Genomic DNA, 18922 nt, shown 5'->3' with positions numbered 1-18922 from the left:
ATCTCCTCACCATCATCTCCACAAACAACGCCGTCTTTTCACCAACAACAACCATTTCAACAAACGAACAACATCTCATCACCATTATCTCCACAAACAACGCCGTCTTTTCGCCAGCAACGGCATCCACAAACGAACATCATCTCCGCGGACAAACACGACGACTTCCTCGTTGGAGCGAAAGCCGGTGATTCCTACCACGTCCACGTTTGACGGCAATATCGGATCAGAATGACAAAAGGGGTGGAGCCGGCCGGGGGTCAAGGGTCGAATGTAAAACACCAAACACCACCCCCGAACTCGATAAAAGGCCAGGCTGAAACGTCGAGTTCCAGTTCGGAGGGGAGCTCTGGAGATCGGAGTTGAGTATGGAGTTCGGGGTTCGGAGTGGAGCTCGGTCGTTGGAGTCCGGTGGATTTTGGAGCCTGGAGTCCAGTCCAGCCTGCAGTGCAGTGCAGAGTTGTTGGTCGGTGGAGGCGGCAGCAAAGTCGCCAGCCGGAGAGAGGTCGCCAGCCGGAGAGAAGTCGCCAGCCGGCGACATAAGGGTCCGAAGTGATCGGGCCCCGGGACGGTCCGAGCGACGTTGAGGAGTGAGCGGGCTCTTAAAAGAGCATCAACTCCAAAAGAGCAAGGCCCATTCGCTCCTCTGAAGCGTCGTCAACCAGGCCCAATCAACCAGGCCGCACAGCTAGGCCTGGACCATCCAAGCCGCCGTTACACCAGCTGCCGTGTTGACAACGAGCCATACGGAGGGTCGCCGACCGAAAGACCCATCGAGTCGTCTCCAGGGCGACAAGGTAACCCGCACGGCCTCGCGGAGCTCCTTCGGTCATCCAAGCTCCGAGGAACATTAAAGGCTTACGGGCCCAGTTCTCCCTTTTCTTTTCTGGGGTTTTTGCATGGAAGTCTGTGGCGCCTTGTCCCTTGAGTAGAGAATTGTTATAAGTGCATGTAAATGATAATAGACAACGGCTGTAGGTCTTTTTGCTCGTGTCTTGTCCCTTACCCCCATTCATTGCATATGTGCCTGCATTACAAATAAATGTCCGCATTGTTTGAATATTCACCTGCTCGTTGCGTCCCTTCCTCCATTGAACTGCCATAATTGCGTTCGAAATAAACAGCTGGTTATTAACAGCCGATAAGATAATCAGGTCCAACGGGGCTTGGCGATAATAAACCGCTCGACAATCGCAGATGGAAAGAGCTGCTTAAAGTGGCTCGTTTCCGGACAGGTCCCATTGAGGTACAACCTCTCGGTAGTCTGACCACACGAATAATTAGGTAAATCGATAATTCGGCGATCGACCCTGTAGTGCAGGCATAGCATTGACAAGGTTGTGGTGTGGTTGAAAACACACCCGTAGCTGGATTTCGGCATTGATCCGAAAGCTGCGACTGGATTGCCACGGTCGGTGGGCGCGTGCGGCCGCAAGTCAGGATAAAAGCAGTCGTCCGCACGCCAGAGTGGCGGAAATCCACAACAATACCATCATTTTAAAATACGATATTAAACTTAACCTGTGCATTCACAAGCCCCAGATATGATGTTCCCTTCAGTGTTTAAAAGCACCCAAACCAGATGTGGTGTCTCTCTCAAGGAAGTTTGCCTGGTGCATCTCGCTCCCACGATGTAAATAATAGCTGGCACAAGTTTTGTGTATTTTCACGTCGCGAAGATGTCCTTTGTCGAAGAGTTGGTTACCGTTATTTGGTAATGATGCACAGCATCGTCTTTCCAATTGCAGGTATCTATGAAATAAATCACCAAGTCTGCCACGCTCACACGAAGCACTCCCGCAAGGTTCAACATCCACTCACTGGTAGTGATCAGTCAGGGGTTTGGGTAGCACACACCCGTCCACTCGGGCCTTGCACCGGCCCACATCAGGATTCTGCAGGACGGGGAGCTGCCCTTGCAAGGAGCTGAGAAAGTTCTCCAAATTTTTCCTTGTGCAGAGACAAACCCCTTTCTCTCAGGTACTTTTCCATGCTTGGCCCGCACACTCACATAGTTAAAACACTTTCTGTAATCAAGGACCTGTTTGAGTGGTCATCCTCTTTTTTAATGTATGCCAGAAGAGGTGGTATAGTTTGTTGTACTTGCTAGCTGGGAAAGTGTGATTCGTATATGTCCTCTCTGTACATGCAGGCAATGCTCAGGCAAGGTATGTAAAGCGATTGGACGCAGAGAAGTCATGATTAAGTCACCGTTCTGTGTCCACCTTGGTAACCACCCCCCCCCCTCACAATCTCCGCTCTAAGAGCAGGAGGTCCGGCATGATGCCGTCCAAAACGAGGTCTAAGTGGGTGGGTTGCCGTTGGTGGTTTGTAAAGCAGCGCACCATTGGTTCAGGTGACACCGATGACATCACCCCACCCACAAGACGTTGCAACAGCGGCGGCATGCCACATCATTGTCTGGTGCCACAGCATGAACAAAGGACGCTGAGGGTACAGGGCGTTGCTGCAGGGAGAGGTGGTAAATTGCCGTGCACAAATGCTGGCGGAGGTAGTCAGGGTCACCAGTGGAGAACAGAACCGGCGCTAGCAGTAGGATTTGGTCAAGAGTTCAGTACAGTCGGGGCCAGAACTTACACAGTTAAAACACTTTCTGTAATCAAGGATCAAATCTTCAGCATTTATCTCCAGCGTGACCAGGTCTAAGTCCATCAGAATCAAGCCCTGATCGCATTACTACATTTTTTTTTTTAAAGAAGAAGAAAGGCGCTTCCAACCAAAAGTAAACTAGATCTACTCCGCTAATTTGAGCAAAAAGCAAGAGCATACCCGGTCTCAGACAGCGTTTCGCCAGCTTCATCAAGCACAACAGATACGGTCTCGCTTTTTTGCTCAAATTAGCAGAGTCGATTGAGTTTTTTTTACTTTTGGTTGGAAGCGCCTTCGTCTTTAAAAATATGTAATCCCAACCGCCCCAATCTTATAATATATATATATATATATATATATATATATATATATATATATATATATATATATATATATATATATATATATATATATATATATATATATATATATATATATATATATATATCTCAGTGGTACTGACAAAGACAGCATAACTTGAATATGCAATCAAACACTGCAAAGGTTTGAGTTTCTTTAAACCTTTTTAAGAGACGCGTGATATCATAGCATTGGGGTTGACATGTGGCGAGGAGGAAAGATGGACAATGAGCATTTGCATTCAGGCAGCAGAGGAATGGAAATTTATCAGTAATCTCTTGTTAAACAATGTGAAACAAAGCAAAATCATATGGTTTAATAACAAGCAAGTGATAGGTACAGCACAAGTGAACATAAATTCCTCAAGATCTACAAAATTATCTCACTCAAGATGATGGACTCAAGATAATTATCTCACTCAAGATCTCACTCAACAAAACTCCCATCATCCATGATACATCAACCTGTTCATTCAAAACAACAAAAGTCAGACTGCAGGTCTCACACAGTATGTTGCCCATAATTACAAAAGAAGCAGCTTCTGGAGAATGTCCGACGAGCGTCATCTTGGCATTCTAGAAATCGTGCAACTCGGTCATGTAATGCTGCGGAAAGTCTTGAAGAATCTTGAGGCCATCGTTGTACAAGCTCAGATCTGCACACCGTATAATCATCGTGCGGTCAAAGGTTTCACTGCACAGAGCACATCAGGTTGCACACAAGCCACAGATGTCAAAACAGAATAATTTATTCAGTTCCATTGCTTTGATCGACTCCTCGAACACAGCACCGTTTGGCCTTGTGGATTTACTCTCTTCAAATGCTTCCTTCTTCACGTCCAATTCCAACACATCAACAACTCTGCCCCCCCCCTTTCATCTAGCCCTCACCTCCAAAAAAAATATCCACAAATGAGAGCGAGCCAGAAAGAAAAGAATTATCGCTTGTGGAAGCTTCTGCTGACGCTCACAAGAATCCCACCATTAATGTCTCTTGGCTCCATGGATAAATGAAACTTGACTTCCATGATCAGATCGAGCAAATGTTGAAGGAAATAAATAATTGTGCAAAGGGAAACATTGATGAAATCCAGCTTTTTGCATTAATAAATTATACTTGCTGGGATGCATTCTTTAACGCACAGTTCACTTGAACAAATTAACAATGCTACAGTCTCGGTACATCGTGAGGCAATTTCCCATCCACAGCACCCTGCAGCTCAGAAAACCATTAAGGCAGTAAACAAGCATCCAGAGAGCAAGAAGTGTCAGGTTAAAATATTTAAGAACATCATGAAAACTGTGGCACAGGAGCAAAGTCGCATTCCCATGTGCTGTTCAACGAGGTGCAGCCAAAACACTCGATAGGCTGACAAAGCAATGCATGCCAGCATTGCTAAGCAATTGTCTTGAGAATGAAACTGGTCTCAATCACAGTTGTTGTGGTCCATCAGGCAAAGCACCGGGGAGGGAGAAGGTGGGGGAGTGGGAGGGGGTTGAGATGGAGAGAGAGAGTCAATCCCTCTGAAAAAGATCCTTCAGGAATGATATGGGGAGATAGAGGGGGATCAGTCCCTCCTGAAACCTGATCATTACCAAAACGTTTTACTTTGCATCTGGGTTATGCAAAAATGCATAACCGCAATTTGCTCGAGAGTACATTCCACGCAGCCAAAGCAGTCCCGTGCATGACAAGACGGGTTACACCGAGTGGTTTGCCGTTGCCTTCCCAACGTAGCAAGGGCAGAGATTTGCAATTTGTTTTGGACAAAAGATATTCACGTGCCGGCAACAATCACCTACTCCGCAAAAGACAAAAGATATTCACCGCCGCCATTAACATGCTGGAAGACGGATCCGAACTTAATGTCCATCCGAGGGACGGCATAATCTTGTGATGCAATGCCGTATCTGTGAAGTACCAATCCAACAGTTTATGTTCAATCCAGGAATGGAACCCAGAGAAGACGGCTCAAATGTGAGTGTGCCATCTCTGAGCTATCATGCAAGCTGCTGAAAATGCACCATGAAGTTGTGAGCACAACTTCGTGAATGTCCCAGCAATTTCAGCAAAGGCAGCCACATTTAGTCCGTGGATCCTCAGTTAGCTGTGAAATGCACATGACATGCGTTTCCCAACCAATCAGAGCCCCAAAAACAAAACATGGCTGCCTTTGCATAATTTGAGAAATTAACTGAAGTTGCATTTGCTGCCAAATATCTCAACTTGTTTTGCCAAATAAGGATGTAAAATGAAAAATGTGTGAACTTGAAGCAAGCAATTCTCAATGCTTGAAACGAGCTTCCTGTCAATTAAATTTGCCTTGGAATTAAAATAATTTGCCTCTCTCAAGCACAGGTGAAGGCACAACAGTTATTATAGCCTGTTGATCCATGTTGTACCATCAATTTTACTGTTCCACCAGCTGTTTCGTTTATATCCTCCCAGGGCTACCAAATTTATTGGGCTCCCTCGCATTGGGGTTAAGGTTTGAAGTTCAACTCCACAACAGCATTTGTTTTCTGCTTCTTGAAGGAGCGAAATTGTTTGCATAATCCACAAATTCTGTTGGTCCTCGGAATCATTTGGAAACAAAAGGCAAACCAGGAACTCGACGGGCCGAGTTCATTTGAAAGGTTGTTCATGAAAACTGACACGAGTTGCATGTACGAGAATCATGAATTATTCCCACATTCTGCTGGCAATTCCACATTCCACAAAAATGGCCAGGCAGCCTTGATAAAATGCTTCGTATATTGTTGAGCACCAAGGCGTCAAGGTTAAAAACGATGATGATAAAAATGTAATTAAATAAATAAAAACAGCTTGCCTTCCTTACCAAAGTTAGCACGATCCTCTGGGAACTGGGTGTAGCTCTGACATTGTAAGTTGTTCCTGTGCGATACACGGCCAACGACCTCAACCACACCACTCAACATCTCGCTGAGCTGTGAAGGACCCCCAAAAGGCACCAAGGATGGGAGAAGGGCAGAAGGGGTGGGTGGGGTAGAGAGAGAGGAGAAAATAAAAACAGAAATTAAAATCATCGAAGCATCAATGGTGTTTGGTACATCCGCAGCATTTGGTCGTTTTACATCACATGATATTTCACACCTGTGGTCCACAGCAGAGGGAGGAGGTTGAACATACATCTCATGTTAACAAGAATATTTGGATACATCAGTGTCTATTACTTAGCAAGATATTAGTAACCAATGTACAAAGAACAAAACTTTAAAAAAAACCGGGATTAAAAACAGTTATGAGACAAAGAACGCCCTTGAAATTGTCATCGTGAAACATGCCGACAGAGCAGGTGCAACACCCTGATCATGGAGCTGACTGTACAGCACAGATGGCCAAACTAATCGTCCTGAACGGCATAGGAAGCTAAACGGACACAGACATCAGATCTGTTGCACCGCACAACCGTGGCACAGCAACAACTTTACAACCTCATGGTGGATGTTAGTGCATTGTTGGGCAAAGGGAAGTCGACGACAAGAGAGCGGTGTCCCTCAATGCGACACGACTCGAGTGACGAAATTTCTGCTCACATTCAACCGTGTCAAGTGACGGCCGATTACACTCACCTAATTACAAATATTTAAAAATATGATCCTCTGCAACTGTGGACTACAGACAGCCCAGCCAGTGTCTGTCTCAGTCGTTATCCCGGTGACCTCAGTGCAGTTCAGCGAGCTTGCATGTTACAAACTTGGGCCGTGGTTTGGTGCTTCGCCACTGCCCTAAGAGCCAACTCTCTGCTCGAGCTCTGACAAGCACTGCTACCCAACTGTGCCATACTAGCTGTTCCAGCTGTTGCTCCAGCTACCTCTACCACTACCACTACACATCAACTCTGCATAGAGCTGCAACCTCCCCCGCCCCCCGATGATCTCAACCACATCTGCCCCAATATAGCACCAGTGCTGATAAAGTTTCCTTTATCCTGAAGCCAGGGGACTGTTATGGCACTCAATAACTGAGTCAATTTCCCACGCAATTCATGCTTTTATGAGCCAACCAATGAGCTCTTACTTGAATCCAAATCCGTTCTCTCGGTGTATCATGCTCCATAAATGTGAATTTTCTAGAATCCCTTGGAAAGAGTAACGACGATGATAAAGTTACTAGTGTCCTTTCCAAAAGAACAGCACATGCCTCCAGACACTCATTCGGATACAGGAACTCCAATGCAGGAGGAGCCCATTTGGCCCATCATGCCCGAGCTATATCAACACCACTGATTCAAACAATCAAACATACACACAGAAAGAAAGTAATCTCGAAGTTTAAAAAAAAAAAAAAAATTGTAATAGCCCTGGCTCAGATGGAATTCCAATCTTCTGGCTGAGGCAATGAGATGCTCTCCACAATCACAACGCTCGAGCATTCAACAAAATACCATTCTTAAAGTTGGATTACGTCCAGTGCAAGACTGATGTTATCTTGTACCCTTTATCTCATGAAGGTAATCATTAGACACGATTTAAGAAGAGCTTGCATTGCTAAAGTGCCTCATTGTTTTTCATGCCCCATTTAACAACTTGTTACGAATTTTGAAATCTTATAACCAGATTCTCGCCATCACATTGTATAATTTTTACATCCACATGCCAGTAGATTAAGTTTGTCATTCAAAATGCTGATGTGTTAAAATGTATCCACAGTTACGTATGCATATATGGTATATGCAGTTTCATGAATAACACAAAAGTGTGCTTCTTCATGTTGTCTTTGGCATCTTGATTTGAAGAATGGTTGTCATAAACTTATGCGCCTTACGATTTTAAAGTTTTATCCTGTGTTAAAAAGTGCAAAGAGGAAGTAATGTGAGTGACGTAATATGAGTGACGGCACCTCACACCAATTAATTAATTGCCTCTTCTGCCAAAACTATGTGTTGATTTAAAAAAAAAAAAATGATGGTTTGCCATTACTTGTATGCCAACAAAAATAATGGTACTTCTGTGGTGAGGAACTACAGTTTGAAGAGACTTCGACAGAAAAATAGCGTAAATAATTACTGTATTTTTGTTTGTTTGTTTTTTGGTAACGTGAGTGACGACCAATGACGTGCAGATCTTAAAAAGGTGAATGCACAGGTTGAATATTTATTCGCATTATTGAGTAGACTTTATCCCTGAGTTGTCGTACGACAGTTTTGATTCGAAATGATCAATTACTTATAAGTTGTGAGAGGCCGATGTAGCCTCATATCCCATAAATGTAACATGAGCGACGGTGGAATCACCCAGAATAACTTAAATTAGTGAAGCAGTACTCCGACAACATCCAAATGGAATTTGGCCTAGATAAATGTGCCAAATGCACATTCGTGCAAGGTAAACAAACTAAAATGGACTACATTAAAAAAAAAAACAAGTTATTAACCGAAATACAACAATACAGCAGCTGGAAGACAAAGCATTATCCAAATACCTTGGAGTAGAAGAGGGCCACCAATTATGTCACAAAGAAATACGCAAAACAATTACCAAAGAACACCTGCATAGAACGAGGTCTAAAGGGTTCAAAAAAGGCCAAAGGGTGGAACTCTGAACTAAAGGTTTAAGAGGTACGTTTCAATAGTATGTAATTAATAGACATATGGTGAAACAGTACGTAATCACGAAACACATAGTCACGTGGGTCGACCGAGGCTTCATTCATGGTCAGCTTCATCGTTTTTCTTTTTTTATTATTGAATTCGCTATATATGCAAGATATCCCTTATTGTCGGGTTTTCCGTCTGTGCGCGTGTGTGTGTGTGTGTGTGTGTGTGTGTGTGTGTGTGTGTGTGTGTGTGTGTGTGTGTGTGTGTGTGTGTGTGTGTGTGTGTGTGTGTGTGTGTGTGTGTGTGTGTGTGTGTGTGTGTGTGTGTGTGTGTGTGTGTGTGTGTGTGTGTGTGTGTGTGTGTGTGTGTGTGTGTGTGTGTGTGTGTGTGTGTGTGTGTGTGTGTGTGTGTGTGTGTGTGTGTGTGTGTGTGGTGTCTCTCTCTGCAACGCGAGGCTCCACAGCACGAACCAGCGAACCGATTTCGATGAAACTTTGTCAACAGGTGGAATATATACTGGGAATGTGCGCGTTTGAATTTGTTGCCCAGCAACCACCCGTTGCTGTGCAGCGGCTGAAAAACCGCGTACAGTATTTTCAATACTTGTCCTTCAGGTGTGAATGTAGAGAAACAAGACTTCGGAATTAAACACTTCGAGATATTTAGAAAATTTTACTCGAGCCGATTTTTGATTGAGGTTTTATTTTTCAAATGGTAGTCCTTCAAAAAGTGTGTCCATTTACCGTCATTTTTTATGAAGAGTGCCAGTTGGCAAAATACGCAATAGGAAAAATCTTGCCAGGCAGAGGAACAATTGTATGTGAACCAATACGTCTTGGCAATGAATCTTCGTCGGTGGATCGGTCAGAATGAAAAGCATCGTATCCAGCACTTCGATCCTAGCGAATCCCTTGTCGCCTACCGGCTTGTGTATTTATTTGTTGGGGGAAGGGGGATTCAAGACAGCACATTTATCTCTTAACGAGACTGTCTCACAGACATCACAATCACCCAATCATATCCGAGCCATCTAACCCTGCCAATATCCATGTACCCCTCTATCCCCAATGTCCTAACTCTCCTCTATGATTGCCACCCCTGGTGCTGTTACTGGTCTTTTCTGCAGAAAAACTCTTCTCCATTTATTTTGTATATACCCTTCATCATCTTTTAACATCTCAATCAAATCCCGTCGTAATCTCCTCCTTTCTAATGTATAAAATCCTGTCTCCTTCAGCTGCTCCTCATAGCTTCGTCTAGCTCGGCCCAAATCAATCGAGTCGCTCGATGCTGAACTTTCTCTCTCTGGCAACTAGGTCCTTCTTCAGATGTGGTGATCAAAACTGTACACAACATTCCAGATGAGTTCTCACTAAATACCTATATTGTGTTAACACTACCTCTTTTGATTTACAATTTATCCCCTACCCCCCTCCCCCGACCCCCATGAGGATTCATCCGAATGAGCAAGTTCTGCAAATCAATCAATCAAACTCTCTCTTTCTTTCCACCCCACCCCTTTCCTTCTCTGCCATCTGCTGCTTCGAACATAATTTGAATACAAAATGTATTGTTCCAAATTAAACAATTACTCTGATCCTCAGACTCGTGAGATTACAAACTCAATTAAATAAGTGAAGCAACAAACATCATATTTCAATCAAATATAACATACAATGAGAGGGAATACAAATGAATCACAACAATTTAAAAGCAATTAAACCGATTTTCTGTGATTACACCAAGCTAATGTTGAAAAATCAATTTAAGGTAATTAAAAGGAATTTTGCTGTATGGGATTTGAACAACTGTATTTGAGATTTGAGATTTGAACCTGGGATGAGCAAAGTGCCAAAATGGGAACTCTAAGTCAGCAAACATTGATCCTTTCACCATAAATCTGTCCTCAAAGTAAATATGTTTCTCTGTTCTTGTGTGTAATCAGGATACCTGAACATCAGTGAGCTTGCAATAAACACACAAAAATAATAACGAAAAGTTGCAGAAGTCAGACAGACAAACACCAAAAAATATATATTAGAGAATGTTAGGCCTGAACTCGGTCGAGAGCATCTCTCCGCCAGGCTGAACAGTTCACGTTTTGCATCCCACCGATAGGCCGGATCTGGATCCGGACCTGAACCAAAATCTAATCAGCTTGTTCTTGTCACCTACTCAACTCGTCGACCAAGTTTTGTCAAAATCAATCCACAATATTTTGAAATATCGTACTATATATCGTTATTAGTGAGCCCCATCTCTCAACAGTGACGAATCATTGAAAAAAATTATTGGATCCAGATCCAAAATCGAATCAATTGGTCCTTGTCACACACCCAACCTGTCCACCAAGTTCCTTCCAAATCCATCCATAACTTTTTTAGCCGCGTCTCGCGTAGCGAACGTGGCTCTAAGAGAGCTCCGCGTTGTTGTTCTTCTTCTTCTGGTGAAGACAAAACCTTTAGGACTCGGCTCTTTTATATACAGGATCCGGATCTCCTTAAATACTAAACACCTGTACACATCCTCGCATTGAGGGCGCCTTTTGAGAGCGTCGATCATCAATTTTAAAATATATTCGGACATTTGCTTTAAAGTTTCGAAAAGTTCACGTTACTATTTAAAGATTATTCCATTTAATGTGTTGTAATTTCGTAAATACACGATTTTCTCGTCATGAACAGGAGCCTCCATGACAGGTCTCGCTATTGGCTCCTTCAAGGCACGTGACGAAATATCAGAAGTTGTTGTTATTTATATATTTATCTTTTATTTATTTTTTATTTTTTATTAGCGGCATCGCGTTGCGAACGCTGGCTCTAAGAGAGCTCCGCGTTGTTGTTGTTGTTGTTGTTGTTGTTGTTGTTGTTCTTCTTCTTCTTCTGGTGAAGACAAAACCTTTATGACGCGACTCTTGGACACATTTGTCCTTATTTTTTTTAGATATCCTTCTCACAAACAGGACAAACAGAGAGGGGTGAAAACATAACCTTCGTCCACATTTGGTCGCAGAGGTAATTGGAGAATTTTTGGTCTGCAACTCTTCCGACTCCGACTCCAAAGTGCATGTATGTGATATTCCTTTTCCCCTCCCATTCCCTTTCTCCAATATACTCCATCTCCTCTTTTATCCTCACTTTTCCCCAGTTCCGACATGGCATACTCGCCGTGATCAAATTGTCTCATCTCGGTTCAACTCCGAATGAGAAATTGCTGATCTGGTGGTTCCTTCCCTCAAATGTAAATTACCACCCCCACCCCCCAAACCCCTTCCCTTCAGTACATGCAATACATTGTTGTACAGAAAAAGTATTAACTCATCTGATTACAAAATGGTTTCATTCATTTCTCAAAGAATTTATTAATGCAATTTTTTTTAACAGATTGAAGGCTTGGGGAGGAAAGTGGGTGGTGGGGGGAGCAAAGCGGCCAAAGAGGTGATATGGTCTTCACCTCAAGAACAGCGTACAGGGATCTTATTAGTGTCAGCTGCTGGCAGAGCCACCCATCTTCCTTGCTTTAACAGTGTGCATTTGAAAGCAGGCCAGAAATGTGCACAAGGTGAATATTTCACAGCCAATTATCGACTCACAAGTAGGTCTACATGAGAGCAGAAAACCCACAAGTCCATGAAGGAACGTGACAGCTCGTCCGCAAAAGCGCCACCTTGCGTAACATGGAGCACAAAGGGAGCCAAGCACTTCAAATATGCACCCTGTTCAAAATCTCAAAACGAATTTATATCAGATTAATCATAAGCTCGAATAGTTGATTGGCAAGCATGTGCAGCATCAACTTTTCTGATTAAATCAATGCTAATAAGGCCTAAAAGAATAAATCTCGAGTCTCCGGCAACTTGATCTACCACAATTATTCCTGCCGAGCCCAATTTTGGAACACCACTCCTGCCCAATTCCATATCTAGGCGATACAGGACGTCATCACCGGGCGCTGAAGGAAGGGAGTACTCAGTTTTTACTCCGTTTGTTTGTCCGGGCGATATCTCAGCCATCCTTTGAGCTAGAAATATGAAATTTGGCAACAAAAGTGAAGATGTGCCTTGGCAAAAACAGTATTTTTTTTTGATAAATCAATTAATTGATTAATTAATTTCTTTATTATTGATTCATTAATTCTTTATTTATTTTATTTCTCATCTGGGCAATATCTAAGGCACCTTTTCAGTGAGGAAACTGATATTTGGACACAACAGTTAACAAGCGATTTTCCTCTAAAGGGTATTTTCATTTAACTAGCGTGGATCGGCTCGTTGAGCTCGCCTCTCCACACATCGTTGCAGATAAGAGATTGACGTCACAGATTTGCTGTGTTGGCATGATTTACACCAATCATAATACTGTACAAAGATTTATTTTGTACAAATTTATTTGTAATATTGGTGATATATTTATTTGAAATTGATTTGTGATATAAGAAGGTTCAAGTGGTCTAAATGGTCAAGGGTCTAAGCTGTCTCATCTGTCTGAAGGGTGTAAGAGGTCTAAATGGTGTTAAGGTCTAAGCGGTCTAAAGGGTCTTAAGCGTCTTTTGGTTTAGGTCTTCAGGGTCTAAAGCAGGGGTCGGGAACGTGTGGCTCGCGAGCCAGGTATGGCTCTTTTGATGATTGCATCTGGCTCGCAGATAAAATTGGAGCTTGAAACTTGGAAAGCCCAATATTTCTCGCAGAAGCTTTACCTATAGTTTGAATGGTGTCGTGCTTCATTCACGTGCAGGGTTGAACTTGGCAGAAGGAGAGAAGAAAAAACACCTCCGAATTGTCTGAAGCGGTTTTTGTTTCGTCCAGTCATGCGGCCGACGCGAGTAGTGATTTCGGTTCCTCCAATGACGTGCCGCCGCCGAGACGCGTCACGGAATTCATCTCGACCAATCACGCGCCACCGCTGAGGCGACTCGTGATTTCGGTTCCTCCAATGACGTGCCGCCGCCGAGACGCGTCACGGAATTCATCTCGACCAATCACGCGCCACTGCTGAGGCGACTCGTGATTTCGGTTCCTCCAATGACGTGCCGCCGCCGGGGGCGCGTCACGGAATTCATCTCGACCAATCACGCGCCACCGCTGAGGCGACTCGTGATTTCGGTTCCTCCAATGACATGCCGCCACCGAGACGCGTCACGGAATTCATCTCGACCAATCACGCGCCACCGCTGAGGCGACAGCATCCCAGAGTCGGCCGGCCGCGCCGCACCTCTCGAGTATGTCAGCCCGTGCGCAGGCCAGCCAGACTCACTTGGGTCAACATCTCCCTCTCTCTCATTTGCTCAAAGCTAACCCTTCGACGAAGAAGATGGCGAAAAAAAAAAGATGAGGAGTATCGTACATTTCAGGACGAATGGGCCGAAGAATTCGCCTTTGTGGAGAGAGCAGGTTCTGTGGTGTGTCTAATTTGCAATGACAAAATTGCATCGATGAAACGGTCGAATATAAAGCGGCACTTCGACACGCGCCATGCTACCTTTGCATCAAAATACCCTGTGGGAGACAGCAGAAAGAAAGCGTGCCAAGAGCTACTGAGCAGGGTGCAAGCCAGCCAGCAGCTACTCCGCGTATGGACCCGGCAAGGTGACTATAATTCCGCCAGCTTTGCTGGATCTTTAGCAATAGTGAGGAACGGAAAACCATTCACAGATGGCGAGTATGCAAAAACGTTCATGCTGGATGTCGCCAATGAACTTTTTGATGATCTTCTGAACAAAGACAAGATAATCAAACGGATACAAGACATGCCTCTGTCGGCAAGAACTGTTCATGATCGTACCATCATGATGGCAAACCAAGTAGAGGAAACGCAAGTGAAGGACATAAATACAGCGCCGTTCTTTTCCCTGGCTTTGGATGAGTCAACAGATGTAAGCCATTTGTCGCAGTTCAGTGCGATTGCAAGATATGCTGCTGGTGATACACTGCGCGAAGAAAGTCTTGCTGTTCTGCCAATAAAAGGGTCCACAAGAGGTGAGTATTTATTCAAGTCTTTCATGGAGTTCGCTCAAGAAAAAAATCTACGAATGGATAAACTTATCTCAGTGTGTACTGATGGTGCTCCGTGTATGGTGGGGAAAAACAAAGGATTTGTGGCGCTTCTCCGTGAACATGAAAATAGACCCATCCTAAGTTTCCATTGCATTCTACACCAGGAGGCACTTTGTGCTCAGATGTGTGATGGGCAGCTTGGCGAAGTGATGTCGCTGGTCATTCGTGTGATCAACTTTATTGTTGCCCGAGCCTTAAATGCTCGCCAGTTTAAAACACTGCTGGATGAAGTTGGAAATAACTATCACGGTCTGCTTTTGCACAGCAATGTGCGTTGATTGTCAAGAGGGAAGGTGCTTTGCCGTTTTGCGGCTTGCCTGAACGAAATCTGGACTTTCCTTGAAATGAAAGGGATTGAGCATCCTGATCTAGCCGAAACTGAGTGGCTCCTCAAGTTTTACTATCTCGTGGATATGACTGAACATCTGAACGAGCTCAACGTGAAAATGCAAGGCATTGGAAATACAGTGTTATCCCTTCAACAAGCCGTGTTTGCTTTTGAAAACAAGCTGGAGCTCTTTATCATGGATCTTGAAACAGGTCGTTTACTACATTTTGAAAAACTGAGACAATTTAAAGATGCATGCACAGCAAGTGAGCCCACTCAAAACTTTTATCTCCACCAGTTAGCTGGCTTCACATCCAGTCTCCTACAGTCATTCAAAGCACGCTTTGGAGAATTTCGTGAGCACACTCGTCTTTTTAAGTTCATCACCCATCCAAACGAGTGTTCACTGAACACAGCCGACCTGAGTTACATTCCTGGTGTCTCCGTCAGAGATTTTGAAGCAGAAGTGGCTGACCTGAAGGCCTCAGACATGTGGGTGAATAAGTTCAAGTCACTGAATGAAGATTTGGAAAGAATCGCACGACAGAAAGCGGAGTTGGCGAGCAAGCACATGTGGACAGAAATGAAAAAACTTCAACCCGAAGACCAGCTGATTATCAAAACTTGGAACGCGCTTCCTGTCACATACCTCGCACTGCAGCGTGTGAGTATTGCTGTATTGACCTTGTTTGGATCTACGTATGCATGTGAGCAGTCATTCTCACATCTTAAAAACATCAAGTCCAACCTACGATCACGTCTAACGGATGAAAGCCTCAACGGTTGCATGAAGCTTAACCTCACCAAGTACCAACCAGACTACAAAGCCATCAGCAAATCCATGCAGCACCAGAAGTCCCATTAATGGTGAGTATTATAACAACATTATTTAAAAGAATAAATTCAGAGGCTTATTATACTCACATTTAGTTGAATTCAGTCTTAAAATATATTATATGGCTCTCACTGAAATAGATTTCCAAATATTTTGCTTTAATGGCTCTCTGAGTCAAAAACGTTCCCGACCCCTGGTCTAGAGTCTTTGGGGTCTTCAGGGTCTGCAGGGTCTTTTAGGTTTTAGGGTCTTTTTGAGTCTTTGGTGCCTTTTGGGTCTTCATGGTCTTTTGGGCCTTTTGGATCTTCAGTGTCAAAAGAGTCTTTGGGGTCTTCAGGGTCTGCAGGGTCTTTTTGGTTTTTGGTGCCTTTTGAGTTTCAGGGTCTTTGGTGCCTTTTGCATCTTTGGGGTATTTTGGGTCTTTTTAAGTCTTCCGTGACTTTTGGGTCTTCAGGGTCTTTTTCAGTCTTCGGTGACTTTTGGGTCTTCAGGGTCTTTTGGGTCTTAATGTTCATACAGGATGTGATTAATATGTATGTAGTCTTCAAGGCTTCCCAAACACACACACATTTCCTCATTTATTAGTTAGATGATTAATCAATTAATTATTTAATTTTTCGATTAATTACTTAATTTTCAAAAAGTTACAGATTCGGATGAGACAGTGGTGGTTTAGGTATGCAATTAGACAATTGATCAAGAAATTAATTATTTTACGATTATTATTTATTTATTTTAATTTTGCAACTCAATCAATCAATCAATTATATTGTACACCACTTGCTCCTAATTCTGTCTCCATGTGCTGGAAGGCAGCATCACTGGGCGCTGGAGGATTTGTTATTTATTTATTTGGCATGGGGGCGGTGTACTTTGAATGTACCTGTACTTGTTTATATTTTTGGGGGAGGACCAACTTCCGGGGGGGGGGGGTGGCCATTTTATGTCCGCTGTCAAGCACTCAGCATGACACTACCCTGTGCCATTGTTGACTGCTGTGATCTCAACAGAGAAAATCAGCAGCTGTTTAATTCAGTTAAGCAGTCACAAAGTTTCACCAACATTGTAAAAGCATTGCACAACCCACCTGCCAACACCTCGATGGCGTCTTGTTCAAAGTCGGAAAACAGACCCTGGATAGACATTCCCACCATGACAGAAGTCATGACTGCCGTGCAGACATTTGATGTTCATTTTGTTCACTTAAAGTGCAGATGTGGTCACCAAGAACCAAAATCCAATTGCCTTCTTCTGGTCACCAAACCAACTCATCCAATTTTTGTCATAATCGTCCACAACATTTTGAGATATCCTGCTCACAGACAAACAGACAGAGGTGAAAACATAACCTCCATCCACCTTCAGTGGTGGAGATAAAAACAACAACCTCTTACCGGCATCTGCATCTCCACAGTCACCTGCTTGCCTTCACCGTCGCTCATTATGAAACTCTTCCCAGATGGCTGCACCTGCGGCAAGAGCGAACCGTGACAGAGCTCGACAAACAAGGAGCAAAAAGTTTGAATCAGAGGGATCTGGCCAATTTCCTCTTGTTTGAATTTGAAACAAAAGCATAGATTAATCCGTTTCAGTTTCAAATGGGCCAGTCAGAGCTCAAATTGGAACAAATCCTAAAGGTTGCCACAAATTTCGGACAATCGAGAAAATTTTTGGACAGAACCGAGTAGTGCATAGCTTGATGGCCTGCAATGAGGCAACTTTACAGCTCGTAGGTCAGCAATTTATTTTCTGGAAGAATTAAAGCACAGACACCAAATAAAACAACTTGCAGCACATTATTACCGGAGAGAGATGAAAATGTATGCAAGCTCTGACACAGCCATATCCATGACCCAAGCGGACGGAGTATGTACCAAAATTAAAAACAAATTTCACAAAACTAGTATCGAGGCTACGAGGTAAGTGGTTTTCCAAAACTTGTGGTTACATCATCAACCAAATTAGTTTTTGTTAATGGTAGTAACATTGACCAAATTTCATGGCTGTTCACATCAAAGAAAAGTACATCCGTACATAAAACATGTGGTTGAAAAGGAGAGGTGGACGCTCAAGATGAGATCCATCGTATACACAAGGTAAACAAATGTATCTTCTTCTTCTTCTTTCGGCTGCTCCCAATAGGGGTCGCCACAGCGGATCATCCGTATGATCCGCATAGTGATTTGGCACATGTTTTACGCCGGATGCCCTTCCTGACGCAACCCTGGTCGCCTCTTATGACACAGGGATATGGTACACCTATTTTAACCGGGGTATACACCGGCCCAGTATACTGGTACTCATTTCGCCGACCTCGGAAGGATGACAGGCTGAGTCAACCCCCTGGTGTATTAATTCAGTGGCCCAACGGGGCTTGAACTCAGGACCTTTTGGATCCCAGGCCGCTGCCCTAACCACTGCGCCAACACCAGGATACTAGGTAAACAAATGTATCTCAGACTGAAAACACCTCCTGGTTAAACTTCCAAAGTCGAGGCTGACTTCACACCTCAACAGTTTTCCGTCTCCTCCAATTTGTGGAACTGTCTTCCTTCGGATGTTCGATTTCATTATTAATTCCAGAGCTTTAAGCAGGGGTTACGTACACTCTCGCCGTCCACTGGGGTTACGTTCCTCTAAACTTCTGTGAACAGCGAAATCGCGAATGGTGAACAGTTTATAATATGCAAGTCAATGAGATACGTTCCAGTCTCCCAAAATAAGTCCAAAAATCATAAATAATTTTTTTTATGACATTTAATTGAACCAGAGATTTGGTGTCAAAGCCACCCAATACTCGCCTGTTTATATATTTATCGTTTTTAAAAGACTAGTCTAATAATATTTTTTATAAAGCATTGCAGTGAAGTCTGATCCAAATAATTTTAAAGCAATATATGTATTTTTATATTGTAATCAGTAAAAAAGTGTGGTAGATAAAAACATAAAAAGGAAACAAGCGATGGAAAAAAAACAATTCCCATCACCAATTATGCTCTTAATAACACCTGGTTTCGTGATTGGTAAACTTGAGTGTATTGATTGATGTCCATGAATTAAAGACAGATTCAGTTGTAAACATTTTGAAAGTTGCCAAGTAAAGTCTATTGGTCTGAACTTAAAGGGCTCAAAAGATACTTGAGTGATACTGCAGTCTGTTTGTTGCGTACATAATGG

The 18922-nt window shown here is 43.4% G+C and overlaps 1 protein-coding gene across 2 annotated transcripts in view; it reads right to left on the bottom strand.

Moving 5' to 3' along the window:
- Positions 1-3261: 3261 nt before the first annotated feature.
- RPA3 (replication protein A3) overlaps positions 3262-18922 on the bottom strand; it is a 29549-nt gene continuing 13888 nt past the window's right edge. The window contains exons 2-4 of one of the 2 annotated variants that reach the window (XM_085851672.1): positions 17140-17214; positions 5810-5918; positions 3262-3663 (exon numbers count right to left, since the gene is read on the bottom strand). In XM_085851672.1, coding sequence (XP_085707798.1) covers positions 3641-3663; positions 5810-5918; positions 17140-17214 — 207 coding nt within the window. In that variant the 3' untranslated portion in view covers positions 3262-3640. The remainder of the gene's footprint in view (positions 3664-5809; positions 5919-17139; positions 17215-18922) is intronic. The other variant, XM_085851671.1, reaches the window with a different exon arrangement.

Source organism: Eptatretus burgeri, chromosome 13, assembly GCF_056783735.1.
Source record: "Eptatretus burgeri isolate ZD-2024b chromosome 13, Ebu_testis_v1, whole genome shotgun sequence".
NCBI lineage: Eukaryota > Metazoa > Chordata > Myxini > Myxiniformes > Myxinidae > Eptatretus > Eptatretus burgeri.
Note: the sequence above shows the minus strand (reverse complement) of the source record. Positions and strands in the feature narration are given on the sequence as shown.